General features: G+C 37.7%; 1 protein-coding gene and 1 long non-coding RNA gene across 13 annotated transcripts in view; both read left to right on the top strand.

Moving 5' to 3' along the window:
- nedd4l (NEDD4 like E3 ubiquitin protein ligase) overlaps positions 1–13,203 on the top strand; it is a 44,757-nt gene extending 31,554 nt beyond the window's left edge. For all 12 annotated transcript variants that reach the window (XM_044096466.1, XM_044096465.1, XM_044096464.1 and 9 more), the window contains 16 exons: positions 1,736–1,933; positions 2,187–2,264; positions 4,919–4,973; positions 5,737–5,795; positions 5,963–6,028; positions 6,287–6,516; positions 7,189–7,310; positions 8,006–8,076; positions 8,407–8,502; positions 8,617–8,690; positions 8,788–8,848; positions 9,036–9,095; positions 9,246–9,353; positions 10,630–10,726; positions 11,097–11,169; positions 11,266–13,203. In XM_044096466.1, the coding sequence (XP_043952401.1) occupies positions 1,736–1,933; positions 2,187–2,264; positions 4,919–4,973; positions 5,737–5,795; positions 5,963–6,028; positions 6,287–6,516; positions 7,189–7,310; positions 8,006–8,076; positions 8,407–8,502; positions 8,617–8,690; positions 8,788–8,848; positions 9,036–9,095; positions 9,246–9,353; positions 10,630–10,726; positions 11,097–11,169; positions 11,266–11,368 (1,551 nt within the window). In that variant the 3' untranslated portion in view covers positions 11,369–13,203. The remainder of the gene's footprint in view (positions 1–1,735; positions 1,934–2,186; positions 2,265–4,918; positions 4,974–5,736; positions 5,796–5,962; positions 6,029–6,286; positions 6,517–7,188; positions 7,311–8,005; positions 8,077–8,406; positions 8,503–8,616; positions 8,691–8,787; positions 8,849–9,035; positions 9,096–9,245; positions 9,354–10,629; positions 10,727–11,096; positions 11,170–11,265) is intronic.
- Positions 13,204–16,132: 2,929 nt separating this feature from the next.
- LOC122819617 lies at positions 16,133–17,451 on the top strand. Its single transcript, XR_006368636.1, has 2 exons — positions 16,133–16,285; positions 16,783–17,451. It is a non-coding gene; the product is annotated as an uncharacterized LOC122819617 (long non-coding RNA).
- Positions 17,452–17,740: the final 289 nt, after the last annotated feature.

Below are 17,740 nucleotides of genomic sequence, written 5' to 3'. Positions count from 1 at the left end.
ATGAGAAGGTGATAGATTCCAGCCATGAAGTTAACTACAAGTTGATATCATAATCAGTTTTAAGCCAGTAGCTAGAACTAAACCTCTACTAAACAGACCAAGCAATTCCTCATACATCTACACATTCTTGGTACTACAAATTAATATGTGAATTTAGAAATGTAGAGATGTAGTTGTGGAAAACTAACCCTGACATGTATTACATATAAGATATCTAGACATACAACTTCTGACATAGCTATAATAAAATACCAAATGCATTCATTTCTCAGAATGGCTGTCCTGAAAAAACCCCCATTGATTTTTCATCAGTATTCACTGACATTATCCTGAAACAGGAATTTATTTTGTGGGGTTTTAAACTTCTTTTCCTGGGGTGCTACTAAACATATCTGGCCTTCCATGTCTACATGTTGAACTTACACTTATAGTGTTTATATAAATTATGTTGCTGCTGATTCTTCGCAAACTTGAGACTCTGATTATTGTTCATTGTTTGCTGTTTTTTTTTTGGACATTTGAAATGGTTGATTGAGCTCTTAATGTTTTATAAAGTAATAAAAACCTTGATTATTTAAAGTTACTTTGTCCTGGTAACCATATATTCACAAAAACATGCTCCTATGAATCCAGGTGTTTTTTTTTTAACTAGTTAAAGTTTGTTAATAATCAGTCAGCTGTGATGGTTAACGTGTGAACCATCAGATTCCTCAAGTAAACTATTTAAATTTCACCTTCATATTTTGACCTTTTTTTTTTAAAGCAAATTTAGCCAGATGGCTTTTTATTTTTAGATATACCGTTTCAAGAAATGTTCCTGTGCTGAAGTTACTTTGAATATTACAAACTCATTATGTTTTGAGACCAGAAATGTCGAGGAAGCCTGCATAGCTAATTAACATCAGCACACCTTTTTGCCCTCCACTGCTGTTAACAGTTTCACTCAATGCTGAAAAGCGTCTGCTGCCAACTAGGGAGCAGACCTGGAAAAAGTTTAATTAAAGCGTGTGGCTAATAATAAACTAGAGGAAGTTAAAGGAAATAAATCACACTCTCTGAGATTGGTGTAATTACAACTTAAAGTAAAGGTGATTTGATTAATTGAACTTTTATGTTCCTCTCCTGTTAAAAAAAAAAGAAGAGATCAGCGACTCTGACTGGAGACACACAAGTAATTACTAATATTCAGTTGCTACAACATGGATATATACAATCTTAAGTGGTTTAAGGTGCTTTATGTCATGTTTTTAATGTGTGTTCTCTGCTTTTTTTGTTTTTATTTTTTAAATTTTAAGTCTACCTCTCTGTATTTACTATAGAAATAACATATGATGGACTTTTCTATAATTATTGACAAATTTGCAGCATTGGTAACAAGTGGACTTCTTTACGTGAGACGGGACTGAAAAAAAGAACCACTGACATATTTATATGACTGGAAAAGTTCTCATTCACCTTTCAGGGTGTAAATGTGGTTATTTGAAAGTGTGTTTGCTTTTTAAGCAGAAGATGAAGGCAGTCTCTGTACAGAATGTCCTGTTTGCTGCCTTAAAACATTCCTGACATGTATTACAGACATTTAGACATAGATGTCTTATATGTGTCAGGGTTAGTCATCTAAATACATTGTCAGCCTTATGTCCTCCGTTTCTGCTTTTATCAGTTGAGTGACTGATTTATGTAACTTTTTTTTTTTTTTCCCCGTTTTTTTTCTTTTTCTTTTTCTTCCCCCCAGGGTGCCAACAATATCCAGGTGCGGAGGGCGGTGAAGGACACCCTCTCCAATCCGCAGTCTCCTCAGCTGTCTCCGTACAGCTCCCCAAAATCACAACACAAGAGCCAGCAGAGCTTTTTGCCCCCGGGCTGGGAGATGAGGATAGCCCCTAATGGACGGCCTTTTTTCATCGACCACAACAGCAGAACCACCACCTGGGTGAGCTAACACACTGCTGCTTTTGTATCTTAATGTTTCTCTAACATCTAAGCATACAACAAAGGTTAGCTTTGTTCACAGTGACATCTAGTGGTGTAAAAGGCAATTAAAATAAGACTGCTGCACGAGAATCGAGCTTTTCTGATTTATTTTTTTCTGATTTTAGATGTTTTGAATGTCTAATATTTTATCAAAGAAATTGATAGATTTGATAGATATTAGTTTTATTAAAGTGTTTTGCTCTTCTCCTCAGGAGGACCCCAGGTTGAAATATCCCGTCCATATGAGGAATAAGAACTCAATGGAACCTGGTGAACTTGGTCCTCTTCCTGTAAGTCCTGCCACAGACTGATATGTTTTTGGTCTTTCTGAGTTGCAGCATCCACTGCTTTTACTAGAACCCTGGTTAAGTTGTGTAAAGTCTTGACTTAAAGTCAGTTTTTTTTTAAGAAGCATAATGTCAGACTGAACTTTTTATAGAAAATCCAACTTTGAAACCAATTTTTTTTGTGGATAAAAACAGTCCCATACATTGGTATAGTTTTCACAGACAAAATGTATATTATCCCTCATGCATTTACAGTTGTACATCTTCCTTTTGTCACTCAGTTATTTACTAAAAGATTAGGAAAGATTGAAAGAGGAGGTTCGAACTCTTTAGGTTGTCCAGGGTCAACTCTTATACACTCTTCTGTACCGCTTATGCGTTATGTAAGAGATGCATGTCTGAAAAAGCTAATGGTGCTTTGTGCCTCAACAAGGTTTCTAACAACATTGTAAGAGAATGAATCCTGCAGAATAACAGGACCTACACCTCTCTTATACTGGGCGAATATTAGTTTTTCACATATTCATCCTTTATTTTATGCCAAAACTCAATTTTAGTATCACCTGACTGAAGCGTGTTTCCAGTAAAATTCCCAGTATTCCCAGTCCCAGTCTTGCAAAAACCATGTTTCCCATTTTAATGGTTCTTCTGACATTTCCTCTGACCAACTGCTTAGTTATGAACGATAACTAATTCACTCAATCAATCACACTCACAATGTGGCACTTGGGTTAAGACTTTGAGTGGCCAATATTTCAACAAAATCGCTATTTTTATTTAGTTCATTTTTCATTTATTGTGGAGACCTGGTGAAAGCCAATTTCTACGAAAAGCTGTGGAAAAGTTAATATGGGTCCTGGTTCTGCTTTGTCACAGTTCCAGTTGTTTTGAAGGTTTTAGTAATTGCGTAAACCGTAGAGGACAGTAGTATAACATTTTTTCATTGCCTTTCTTAGAGGTGCCGCTTACTTTGAAAAGGATGATTTTTGTAACAATAATAATTTGGAAAAATGTATTTCTCCAAATGTAATATATTTAATTGATTATTTATTTATTTTTGAGTGATATGAATGTATCTTAAGTGTAGCATCAGTACAAGTCTTTATAAGGGGGGCAATAATTGTACAGGGTGTTGTATAAAACTTTTGTGACACTACATTTTTTTTGTCTAACCTAAAAGTTGATTGAAAATCAATAACTTGGAATCGATAATTTTTTAAAGACATTTTACTGTTTTATTTAGTCCATTGCCATGGTCTAAGTTTGAATTTATAAATACCCAGGTGGATTGGATGTGGTAGAACCCATTAACACATATTTGTGTATGCACCTGGTCAGAAACTTTGCAGTGCATAGAAACCCAGCTGTGATCTGTCAAGGTTCTTTTGAGCATCCAGCAGTTTATGTATTGTATTGCTCTTTGTAAAACCTTAAAACCAGCTTGCCACCGTTCATTTGGGTTGATGGGTAAAGATTACTTAAGGCTACTGATGTTAAGAAATGAAGAGTTCATAAGTTTGTGTATCTCACAGGCTTTTTATGGTGTGTGTGCATGCGTGTGTGTGTGTTTTCTTTCTCTTTCCTTATTCTCTTCTTTCCATTCTGATGGATCTAATGTTTCTTCTGCACCTGGCCGTATGTGTTTGGCAGAACCTACCAGAGGAGGTTGGTTGATGCCTTCCTCCCCTCTGCCTGATCAATCGCCTGCAGACAGCCTTGCAGATTTTTCTTTGTTTTTCCCTGGTTCTTTCTCTTCTTTTCTGTCTCATGACCGGCATGGATGGATTGTGCCTCTCCTATCCTTTCAGTATTTTTACCCCCACTTTGTCTTTTTCTGTCAGCGCCATTCCTGCACCACCACTACACCTTTTTTTTTCTTCTTTTAAGCAACAAGTTTAGAGCTCCAAAATTAATCATTATCCTGGGATTTTCTCCATGTTTATGACCCTGTATTGGCATCTGGGGCACAATCACACACGTCTTCAAAGAGGAAAAAGGCAAGATTCTTGAGGGAAAACGCAAACAGAGGAGCTGATTAGAGAAGGAAGGAAAGTGGAAAAAAGGCAAGAGCATTTGAGAGCAGAAATAAAAATGTAATTTTAAGGAACAGGCTAGTGTGCGGCATGTGTTGACAGCTTTTGTTTGGCCCCCACTCATGTAGCAGCAGCATTATTAGAAAAACCAAAAACATGCATCCCGTAGCAACATCCTGATCAACTCTGTTCCTTTCTCCTGTCATTACTTTAAATCTACTCCAACTGTTTGACTGCCTGATCGCTGGTTGTCTTACGAGTGTGTCTGGCCCGGGACTCCGTACACCGAGTCCAGTGGTGGTACGCTGGCTTGTACCAGTTTTGATGAGTTGAATTTATGTTGTGGTCAAATCCCTGCCCTGCCTTGCTGATGCGTCTGACTCAAATAGGGCAGGAAATCCTTTTATTTCTCTTGCTGTGTGTCGGATTGAGCTTGCCTCACCTGCAGTGCTGTGATCTCAATGTTTTGACCCTTTTGACCTTTTTGACCATCTGGCCAGCTCAATTCAAACAACAATCAAGAAGGAAAAATAAATGGATGAATTAAAATGACTATTTGAGCTTGTGTGATGATGTCGTTTAATAATCGCGTCACTCATTTTCCACCTCTCGCTTCTTTTCCAGCCCGGATGGGAGGAAAGAGTTCACACAGATGGACGCACTTTCTACATCGACCACAGTAAGATTATTACTATTTTATATCCTCATTTTAAAATTCTTTTCCACAGTTGGTTTGTCTTTAGGTCATCAAATATACCCGAGGCACATTTTGAACAAAATCTGAAAAATTACGTTTGTGTTAAACCACCTTTACTCAAATATGTAAAAAAAACAAAAACAATTCTCTTCCACTTTTGCCTCTGCAGAAGTAAAGTCCATCTTTTTATAATTTCAGTTTAAATACATTTGTTCTCTGAAGGCCCCAGGTATTTGTTAGAGAACATTAGTGAGCAAACAACGTCATAAAAATCAAGGAGAAAGTTGATACAGCAATGAGATGGAAACATCCAATGGCAGGAATTTGAGAGTGGCAAGAAGAAATCAGTCGTTCACAAAGAGCCACAAACAACAAATATTTGGAATATGTGACCAAATTTGAGATCCATTTCCAACTTCACTCAGTTTTTCACTAAGAGAATTGCCTCACCATGATCGTACTTGGGTCATGGTGAGTCGATTCCCATAGCGAAACACCTCACTCTGTTATCAAAGGACCAGGGATTACTCTAAGTAACAACATTTTTCCTCCTATGTACGAAATACTATCTGAACACACCAAACCCATGATGGGTGGTGGTGCATCATGTTGTGGGAATACTTTATAATTAAGGAGGTATAAATACTCCTGCAAGACAAGGGAAGGAAGTCATGTGGGAGTTTTATTTGCTCTGTCTTAAGTCTGAATTGATATTTAAAAAAATATTCCTGCCTTTTTCACCCAGATACAAAGACCACTCAGTGGGAGGATCCCCGTTTACAGAGTCCAGCTATCACGGGACCTGTGAGTTACTTTGCGTCTTTCAACTCTTCTTGCTCATAGAGCACAACAGTGTCCGCTTATGATGGATTGCAGATTTATCTGACACACTCTTTTCAGCCTCATCAGAGATGAATCGTTTTATCTGTAAGTCAGTTCTTAGACTTTTTTTTGGTGGGCTTTCTTTGCAGGCTGTTCCCTACTCCAGAGAGTTCAAGCAGAAATATGACTACTTCCGGAAGAAATTAAAGAAACCGGTAATAAGAGAGTCCTATCCTTGTGTCTTTGGTGTCTTGCAGAAGTTGAGTAGGATGGATCTAAATTTAGTCCAAACCCAATAAACGTCTATTTGCTTAAGAAGCTCCTTTTTATATGAATAGACTGGCTTCCATTTCTAAGTTCTACCAAGGTTTTTAAAAGCTATGGTTCCTAATGCCATACCCATACTATTATTTCATAAAGCCTTCATTCTTTCTGTTGACAGCAGAGACATTGGCTCTTTTGTGCTTTTCCAGGCGGATATTCCCAACCGCTTTGAGATGAAGCTACACAGGAACAACATCTTTGAGGAGTCCTACCGCCGAATCATGTCCCTGAAGAGGCCTGATGTTCTAAAAGCACGATTATGGATTGAGTTTGAATCAGAGAAAGGATTGGACTACGGCGGCGTGGCCAGAGAGTGGTTCTTCCTCCTGTCAAAGGAAATGTTCAATCCCTACTACGGCCTGTTCGAGTACTCTGCCACGTAAGCCTCTTCTTGTTTATGTCATTACCTCCTAATGACAACACGACTCACAGGATACAGTGTTGTGCAAAGGTGCAATAGCGCCATAGTGGGATTAAAAATAACCTCCTTTTCTCATGCGTTTGGGAGACGAGGTGTACTAATACTCCCTGCTGTTCTTTCTTTCCACCCCATGAGACCTTAGCCTCATAGTCTACGGCTTCCTTAGACTATGATTAACCTTTCCTCGTATTCAAAAGCCATCCTGAAGCAAATGTTTCCCACAAACAAGATCATAAAAGTGCCATATGTTCTGTTCCTTTTCTTGGCGCCATCATCACCATGCAATGACGCAGCTCTGTCGTTTTGTTCGCAAGTGCTGTTGAATAACAAAGAGGCTGTAAAAACCAACTGTTCTTGGAAAACAAAAGTGTAATCAAACATTGAGGCTTTAAATTAAGTGCTTTAGTTGCTTATCAAATCTTCTTTCATGCCTGAGATTTAATATCAACCGAGAGCAAACAGAAATGAGTTTTTATGTGAGCAGTTGTTAGATAAACCCAATAATTTGTCTCTTCTCTAGCCAATGAGAAGTTGATATAAAAATGTAGTTATGTCATCCCGTTTGTTTTATTGATGTAATCTTAAAAACTTGTATAAATATGTATTTTTTCCCCTCTTGTCTTTGTCCAGGGACAATTACACTCTCCAAATCAATCCTAACTCTGGCCTCTGCAATGAGGATCATCTTTCTTATTTCAAGTTCATCGGACGTGTGGCGGGCATGGCTGTGTTTCATGGGAAACTCCTGGATGGTAGTTATTCTATAGCCTCTTCATGGTCAAATTTCCCTATTCAGTTGTTTTTATCACTGATACAGGTTCAAGTTAAAATTAGAAAATGGCCTACACTAATGCCAAGTTGAAACCTCACTAAAATGGTCATATTCAACAAAATAAAAATCACTGAAAAGTTGCAGTAATTTATTTCTAGCATTTTATGAAACATATACAAGCTGATGTCTTAAAGTCTTTTTTTTTTTTTTTTTTGTTAATTATAAGAACTTTCCACTTACAGCTAACGAAAAGAGGCATTACAATGTTACACCTGAACATTTTTAAAAACACATTTTTGAAAAAGCAATATGGGCTCATTCAAAAGTAGACCATTTTATCTGTGCTGATTGACACACTTCTGGAAGAATGTTCAAAAATCCTTCCACAAAGAGTTTATGCCGTTATATCTGCTAAGGGGGGTGAGCCAACAAGACGTCACACCCTTTAGATCCGTTTGGTGTTGCGGATGATTGATTACTTTACTGTGTTTTAATGCTGCTGCAGAACTTTATGTGGTGACAAGCTTGTCTCATAAACTTATAAAAGGGCTTGCAAAAACCAAAAATCTATGCTCTGAACATCATAAACTTTAGTGAGTAGTGTTTCAGCTACTTTCTGAAAAATAATGTGCATGAGCTATGATGAAAATTAAACATTTTCTTTTGTCTTTGCAGGTTTTTTCATACGTCCATTTTACAAGATGATGCTGGGGAAACAGATATCGCTTAAGGACATGGAGTCTGTGGTAAGACGTTTTTATTTCTTTCTAAAGCCTGGGTAATTAAGCAACTCTCCAATTTTGAGTTAATTACTACTTAATTGCGACACTGTAATTAAGTACAGAAATTAAGCGCTAAAGAAAACGTTTGATACTTTTTGTACAGTTGAACACAGTAAAACCCAGATGATCAATATGTTTAAAATCAGAACAGACGGGGTTGTCTGTCTTTGTTCTTGTCCTTACTATAAATCTGGCACAATTGATTTATTGCATTCAAAGAAAACATTATTTGATATTTGAGCTAATAAATGAAATTCAGTTAAAAGCCCAACACGTATGCCTGCTTCCCCACAGGACAGTGAATACTATAACTCCCTAAAGTGGATTCTGGAAAATGATCCCACAGAACTCGACCTGAGGTTTTGTATTGATGAGGACAACTTTGGACAGGTGAGCCGATACCTGATACCTTTTTTTATATATATTATTGTTCTGAATGCCATCATTGTAGATACACAATCAGGGTTGTTTTAGCTTTCATCTTGTTTTTGTGTTATTCCTCAGACATATCAGGTTGACCTGAAGCCCAGCGGTTCAGACATGGTGGTCACCAATGAGAACAAGAAAGAGTACATTGAGTGAGTTCTTCTTCTTGTTTTCTTGTAAGACTAGCTTTTAAAGTCAGTATCTCCATTGTTTCTTTTTAACACATTTTAATTGTCTTCCGTCTGTCAGCTTGGTCATCCAGTGGAGGTTTGTCAACCGGGTCCAGAAGCAGATGAACGCCTTCCTGGAGGTATTTTTGTATTGTGATTATACAGTTCCACATGGGGGCAGTGTAGCTTTTTCTTTTTTCTTTTTCTTTTTTTGCATAGGACATGGATATAAAATGTATTACTCATTTTGAGTTGATTTTCTTACCTTTTTAAAATATTAGTTTTGGTTTGATTGTCTTGTTGTAATTGGTTTTGTTTAATTTTCAGGGATTCACTGAGCTCATCCCAATAGATTTGATCAAGATCTTTGATGAAAATGAACTAGAGGTACAGAAATCTTCAAAACCTAACATTCGTGTTTTTTACTTAGTTTTATTTTATGTTTGAGCAACACCCTGGTCATTGTCGGTAAGCTTTAGATCTAGTGCTTTCCTGCCTTTGAATCTCTTTTCTCCCTCCTTCTCTGTTCCTGTGAAGCTGCTCATGTGCGGCTTGGGCGACGTCGACGTGAACGACTGGAGACAACACACAGTTTACAAGAACGGCTACTGTCCCAACCATCCGGTGATCCAGTGGTTCTGGAAGGTTCGTTAGAATCCCAGAGGTGGACAGAACGTCGCATACTAAAAATAAACAGAAAAAAAAATCTCCATAGAGAAACAGTTACTCATTTAAAAAAATTCATCTTATAATTTTATTTGAAATACTATTGAAAGATACCAGAACACGAGTATAAACAGACATTTAATGGAAACATTTTTTCTAGTCAGTTCCGGATAATAAATCTGTCGATTCTGACTGGATTTAACTGAACTACATTTTTATTTGAATATATTTGGAGATACTTAGATTACATTTACTATGCTTTGATTAGATTTTTAGCATTATCGTCTGAGATGAGTGAGTTATACCCTACCAGAAAGCTGCTGAATCAACAGCTGTATTGAAAGCAGAAAAGGGTTTTAATGGGTCTTGCTAACATAACCAAGAGTTGCCATTAAATATATATTTTCTTCAAATTTTGCTATTTTTTTGCATTTTTAATCATGCTGAAATGGGTCCTTCGAGGTTTTATTTTATTTTCCTTTAAGTGGCTTGGAAAAAAAGATTTTCTGTTTGGGAGTTTGCTCTTTGTTTTCCTACTTAATTCTGACCTATGACTCTTTTAGTCATACAAAGAGACTGAACATAAATGCTGAAAAGTCCTGTTTTGCCAGAAGGATACAAAGTTATGATCACTTAGACCAACAGACAAAAAAAAAAAAAAAATCTAACTGGGATGATGGTCACTAGTTTTTCTGAATCCACAGTGAATTGGCTCCATCCTGCCTTAAGATGCCATTTTACTCTATTTTTCTTTTCATATAAACATTTATCTGGTTTTCCTGGAATACTCTTTCACGCAGACTCCCAATGCTTTTTGCAAAAAAGTTAGTACTGAGGATGAGTATGAAAATGAAGTTGGTTCTACTCGTGTTCCTGTGTGTTCGACCTGCCAGATCAAAGTCTGTTTGGAAGAGCAGGCTTGTTTGCTCTGATGAAACATCCTGAAGTATTACATGCCCCAGATATCATCTTAACATGCTCGCACACATCAAACACTTTTCTGTTAGAATTTGTTCTTTTGCTTTTTGGTTTTCCTAAGGACACTTTGACATCATTTAATATTCTAGTCCTTGTGCATCAAAAACACTCCCTAGTCTCGACTTAAACGTCTGACTTTTCACACACCAATAACAATCCTGAACCTTGTGAATTTAGTGAGTGAATTTACATACGTCAATAATAAATACTTGGTAAACAAAAAAAAAATCTGTAAAATGTCTGTCATTGAGAGAGTTTTTGTGTCCTCTCTAATTAGGTTGTGCTGTTGATGGACGCTGAAAAGAGAATCCGACTCCTCCAGTTTGTTACGGGAACATCACGAGTGCCGATGAACGGCTTTGCTGAACTTTATGGTAATGTGTTCTCATTAGATAATTTCGTTTTTTAATTTATTTGTTTCATTCAAAGGTTGTTTTGAAACTCTAGGAGCCATTTTGAATGTCTGAAATGACTGTCAGACATTCCATTTGTAGCCTAACATTCTGTCACTGCAAAAGATATGTCATTTACTCACCAGTGCAAAATTCAACAAAATTTTTTTTAGAAAAATATGAAAGTTTTATAATGATAAATATTTGCCTAAAACTTTGTGGTAGAAAAAAACCTTATTGTCTAGTTTGGTTTACTCATTTTAATATAATAAATGCAGGTATTTATAAAACAAACGTAAATATTTTGTCAACATTTTGCCTTTTTAAAGGTGTTCATTTTCTTTCGCTTTAGGTTCTAATGGACCTCAGCTGTTTACAATTGAGCAGTGGGGAACACCAGACAAGCTACCAAGAGCTCATACTTGGTACGCCACCTCCGCACATAACGAGTTGAAGAATTTTATTTTATTTATTTATATTTTTACCATAAGTCTATCCCCCGCCCCCTTTCTTCTTCTCAGTTTTAACCGCTTGGATCTGCCCAGCTACGAATCCTTCGAGGACCTGAGAGAGAAGCTCCTCATGGCGGTGGAGAACGCTCAAGGCTTCGAGGGAGTCGACTAAAGCGCCCCCTTCTGACTCTATCCAGCAACAACCAATAGCAAAGAAATGAAACCGAATCCCCAGGGACGTGAAGCCAGCTGCGTGTAGCAGTTTTTGTGCAAGCATGTTGTACTGCAACGCCTGACCGTGAGCCGTCTCCACTGCATGGTGGTTTAAAGACTGTACAGCAACTCGTCGAGCCAATATGCCTACGTGTTTCTATCTTTACACTACGGGATGGGTCACTCGTTTTTTTTTTGTTGTTTTTTTCTAAGATGCTGGGGAGAGAAAAGTGAGCGTTGCACTGCCTCATTTCGGAGATGTCTTGTCTGCGAGCTAGAACGCTGGGGGGGGACAAAAAAAAAAAAAAAAAACGCAGCAGGATTCCCAGAGGATTCCCCATCCTGTGAATATCTACAGTGCCGGAAAAAATGCATTTCAATAGCTCTAGTATAGCACCGTGAGCTCTTAGCATGGCCTTAATCTGGCTCCCACATGCACTACTTCTCCTAAGAAGCTGCAAAGGCACTATGATCTTAGATCTTATTCAAATATTTAACCCAACACCAGGTTACCTTAGGAATGCTAGCCAGTCACATTTCAGGAAATCAGACACACCCCTCCGTAGAGCCTTGTCTGGGTCGTGATCAGATAGCGCTGCTGCAGCCTTTATAAAATGAACATTTCTTTTTTCTTAAAGTCACTAATGAAGATTGAATAAGAGTACATGACATATAAGCCCCACTATGATTTCCCATGTATTTTTTTTGTTGTTTTTTTAAAATAAATATACAGAATTTTGTTGTCATGTAACAGAATTTCTTTTATCAATCCTTTGTAACTGACAGGAAAATATAGTATGTATTTGTACTGATGAACAATGCTCTTTGCTATTTCAAAAACCGCGTATGACATGACGTTTGAAGTTCAGATCTGGTCCGTTCTGGGGGCGAGAAGAGTCCATATCATTTGTTATGGTGATAGCAAATGTGTTTGAAAAAAAAAAAAAAAAAAAAAGCGTTTTTACTGTAGTGCTTTAAAAGCAGCATGAAACTGTGCGTTGTGTTCGCTTTTGACTACATACTAACTTTGGAAATGTAACTGCTCTCGAGGTTGTGAAGGGAAATGTCAAGTTGTGGCAAGTTTCTGTGGTCAACTTAATGCTCCCCATGTTTGTTGCTGTTCATAATGCTGTAAAATTGTCCTTTCTTTTTTTAGTTTTGTTTTGTCCAGGGGGAGGAGTGCATTTTAAGTTCTTCATACGATATAAATATGTATGCATTACATTTAACAGAAGTATTACTGATCAACACTAAAATGAAGCCGCGTGTGAGTGAATGTTGGCGTGAAAAGCTGTGATTACCGCTGGATATAAAGCAGCACGTTTCTTACAAAGACAAATGTTTCTCCTACTTTTTTTTTAAATATTCTCTTCTTTGTCTCTGTTTTTTCTAACACACCTGAACCTAAAGGGCACTTTATAGATCAATCTGAGGTCATGTCGCCTGATTTATGTCTTTTTTTTTTTTCCATTTACTTGAATGTGGTTCTTTCCTTTCAGAGCACTTACTGGTGCAATATAAATACTCTGTAAATTTGGGCTGCTGCTACGGTAGAAACGGAAGTGAACAAGACACTTCATTTTCTTAAGTTCATATCCTGTTTTGAGCTGTTTCTGGATATTTTCCTTGTATGTTTCTTACCCCAGTGATCTCAATTCTGACTTGTTTTTTTTTTTTTTTTAAATTAGGTTTTTTTTTTTTATGGATGCTGAGAAATATAATTTTTGTTGATGATTCCACTACTTTCTGCAACTCTGTGGTTCATTTAACTTTAAATAAAAATGACACTTCTTATACTGTCTCATTTAATTAATTAATTGCAGTATCCTCTTTCTTGGACAAGAACTTTTAGTTCTTTCTGGCTTTTTAATCACTCTTCATGCTTCTTTTTGTCTACTCCCAAACCAGGTTTGATGTGTTTGGGATCATTGTTCTGCTGCTAGCCACTAAAAAAAATCTCTGCTCCAAAACGAACACCTTCAAGATCGCTGCTGCCTTCTGGGAATGGTTTTATAATCAGATGGGATCGAGTCATGTGGCCTCAGAGGCATTGTTGGGTAGTAACTAACCACATTTACTTGAGGAATCTTTTTGAAAAAAAAAAACCTTTTTGGTAAATCCCATGCTGTACCTTTTACTTGAATACTTATGAAGTATCTCTGCTCTTGAGTACAACTTTTGGATACTTTACTAGCTTCTGCTCAGAGGATATAAGTATGTTTGAAGTAGTTAAAGTGAGGCTTTCACACCAAAGAACACTGTTTATATGTGAAGCATGGTGGTGGCAGCATCATGCTCTTAAGACTGTTTTTCTGCATTGCACACTCTGGAAAGGGGTTTTTAAGTTAATACATTCTTGTGTATGTATACACACAGAGCTTCACATTTGTTTTATTATTAAAAGTACTTAATGTTTTTCAATCTGGAAATGTTACAAAGCCATTTCTAAGCCTTTGGGGCCCGACAAAGAGCGACTATCCACAAATGGAGAAAAAACTTTTTAAATTGGAGTGGCTAGACAAATAGAATCACTCCGAGAGTGCATTAGACACTTTCAGAGCCTTTCGTCCCCGCCGCCTGTAGATAGTTCGACCTGCAGGCCTCACCATCGCTCTTTGCAAACTGCATGCACGTGCACGTGGTTTGGTGTGGTGAAGGGACCTCAGTTCATTCACACAGGCAATCTGAGAGTTATCAGCTCCAAGGACGAGCAAATAAAAGCCACCCGGCCTCTCCGGGGACATTTTATCAAGCACTCCTATACCCTCCATCTGGTCACAAACAAAGCAAGTGCCCACTTCTTAGACGTGAAATATTTCAACTTCTTTAAACAAAGAGCTAAAATACTTTTTGTTAAATGACTGTAGCTTCCTTGTGAATGGGTGGATGCTGCTTCATGGCTGTGTCAAACAGTGACCTCAAACATTGAAGCTCATATTCGCTGATAATCTTAATAATGATGATGTTTTTAATTTGCAACATCCTATAAGGTCAATTAAGCCATTTCTGGAAAAAGATTTTATGGCCAGACAATCATTGTGTTGGAAGTAAGTTTGGGAGAGTCAAACCTAAGAACAGTACCAACTGTGAAGCATGGTGGTGGCAGCATCATGGTTTGGGCCTGTTTAGTTACCAGAAGTAACATGTATTTCATAGAGTATCAAAGTTACTTACTTTGAAATTACAAAAGTTACTTGTATTGCTAAATGCCACAGGATTTCAAATGACAGTTTTCACCCTTTGTTCTGTGCTAAACAGGTCAAACTCAAACTAAATTGTCTAGGTCTCTCCATTTTCAGGTATCCACCAGTTATTAAAATCAGGTTGGAATTTGACTGGGCCATTCTACCACATTAATGCCAGGGGTGGGCACTCCTGGTCCCCGAGGGCCGGTCTCCTGCAACTTTTAGATGTATCTCTACTTCAACACACCTGAGTCAAATAATGAGGTCATTAGCAGGACTCTGGAGAACCTGACTGCACTTGGAAGGTGATTCAAAAATTGGATTCAGGTGTGTTGGAGCAGGGAGACATCTAAGAGTTGCAGGACACTGGCCCTGGAGGACCAGGAGTGCCCACCCCTCTCCTAAAAGGTGAATCTTTTTTACAGTCTTGACAAGTTTTCTTTAATGGTTGTTCAGCTCTACTGATGTTGCCAACCTGGTAGTGAAGGTGATGTACAAAACTTTTAACCAGAGCACCCTCTTCTGCATCTGTCCCTGATGGCTTGTGAAAAACTGACTCCTGGATATCTTATGGAGTTTCTTCTTCTTCCTCCTCCATTTTGGCCAGATTTATGGATTGCACAACTAATAGTTGCTTGGTCAACAGATTCAGACCTTTGGCTCTCTACAGGTCCTACAGAGTTAGCTTGCAGCTCCGATATAAGCTGTCGTTGCTCAGCCGACCAGTTTAGGTGGACCACTGTGTTTTAATAGATTTAGAGTTTCTCCATTTTCAGATGATGGATTGAACAGTGCTCTTTGTTTTTTATATTGTAAATTCACTTTTCCAAAACGTTCTCCCTTACCCGTCTGTTTTGTTCCTTGGTCTTCATGATGCTTTTTGTTCACCAGTATTCTGTGAATCCAGAGCATCTGAATTCACAATGATGTTAGATTACACATCACAGCACCTGTTTCCAATACGTTTTCAGATTGCTATGTGGGATAAAATATGAGAAATATTACTGGCGTTTATCTGTTACCTTTCACTTTACAGTGCTGTTTTGTGTTTGTTGCTCACATATACATTTCCAATAGACTACCTTAAAGTTAGTGGTTGTGACGTGACAAAATGTGGAAAAAAAAATTGCAAAGCGCTGTTCGTAAAGCTTCTTTATGCTGTTCACTTCCTGTTATCAGGATTCAAACACTGACGCATTCTGGCTTTAACATTTTCCCCTCACCCAGCAAACATGTATCTAATCTGATACTGCCTGTTGGCAGGTTGATGGCTGCATGTTTCACAATGAATTTACTCTTCTGTAAGGATCTTTACCAACACTTTGCTTGTGTCAGTTTGTTAATTTCAGCACATGGTTGAAACTGAGGCCCTGACCAGCGTAACTTTTTGGTTCCCCCCTCGTCTCCCTCCTCCACCCTTCACCCTCTGCCTCTGGTCAGGGTCGATCAATATTTCCCCCGTAGCTTATCGCTAATGTGCAACTGGCTGTTTGTCCAAACTCTGCTCTGTCTACATAAAGACTTGGATGGGATGGCTCTTAACCCAAATGCACCACGTAGTCACCCTCGTGGACTCAGCAGCACTACTGGACTTAAATTTACAAAGATACAAGGAGCTCAGAGCAGAGGGCAGCTGGACGCCCACTGAAGCACAACAATGAATGTATCTATAGAAAGCACCGAAACATAAGGTAGGTTCTTGCTTTAATAATGTGTTAAACTTACATATTTATTTGGATGTTAATTTAAAAAAAAAAAAAAATCAACAGGAGAATATCACAAAAGATGAAAGTTTGGCAAATCTGTCTGGATGTTATATTGAGTAAATGTTTGTGCCTATGTGAGATGTTTCTGGACCAACTCTTATTTAAAGTTTATATTTTAGGAAACCTTTTCCTCTTCTCTGATCACATTATCTACTGCTCACACAGCTGCAGTCATCCCCACAATCAGTAACAAAAGAGACTCAGTTGGACTTTGGACACTTTGTATAAGCCTGCTAAAAGTAGAAACGTGTTTCCTGTGTCACTCGCTGTTTTTTTTTTGTTGTTGTCTTTTTTTTAACCCCAGTTTCTTACAATTAGGACTGATACAGTTTGGAAAAAAAGCCTATGTTCCCCAGATACTGTTCTGCTTCTCTTCATTCACTCCACAAACTAAACTCCAAATTTTCCTTTTGTTCTTCCAGGTCACCATCCCCCTTTGTCCCCTCCAACAATCTCCATCAGCAGCAAAGTTTGTCCTCCAGAGCTGTGGAGTGTGACAATGGTGTTTGTTTCCTCTCTATCAAACGCCATTATCACACTAAATAGCTACAGTGCGGAAAGGACCTCGGTGCACTCGCTTCAAGTCAGGGTTCGTGCAGTTGATTTATGTTGTCCTAAATGTTTTGCGCTCTTCAGCTTCTGTTCTTTCAATTCTTGCTGTCCTCCTGAGGAGGAACACGTGTGGCCGTGTGTGTGACAGCACAGGACATGTTGCACCACCGCAGGGATGGAATTAGACTTAAAATGAGTTGAAGCATGACGTTAAGACCCTTGATGTGACCCTAGTTCATTTGTATTTATTTTTGTCGTGATTATTGTTTATTTTTTTTTGCATGTAAAACCACAGTTTAATATTTTATGTTCTTGATTAATTCCAATTTTTTAACATGTAAGCAGTACTTATGTATGTATTAGTTTTACTTGTTGTTGGTTTATTTAGCATTTTGTGATTCTGGATCAAATAATAAAGTGGATGCTCCAAGCTGTTCCTGAGAAATAAGAAATGTCAAAAATGTTATCAGATTGCACGTGTATACAGAGGAATAATTAATAGCACATATGTCACTATAAACAAGAAAAATGTTTTAAAATTGTTTACTGTGTGCTATTATTTACATTACAAAAATATGTGTACACTTTTTATGTCCATTGTGAACTGTAAAAATACTCAACAGATTATTGTGAGTTTATATCATCCTATCAGCTTTTGTATCCCATGCACTAATTATCTCCTTAAACCAAACTGGATATTTTAAATTGCCCTTCCATGGATCAATTACTAAAATAATTTAAACACAAGTAAGTCTTGTTAAATCTATATATCCCATCAGCTTTAATATGTACACAAAGGAAAAGTCCCAAGCTTTTCACCCAAGTAAG

Source organism: Gambusia affinis, linkage group LG17, assembly GCF_019740435.1.
Source record: "Gambusia affinis linkage group LG17, SWU_Gaff_1.0, whole genome shotgun sequence".
Lineage (NCBI taxonomy): Eukaryota > Metazoa > Chordata > Actinopteri > Cyprinodontiformes > Poeciliidae > Gambusia > Gambusia affinis.
Note: the sequence above shows the minus strand (reverse complement) of the source record. Positions and strands in the feature narration are given on the sequence as shown.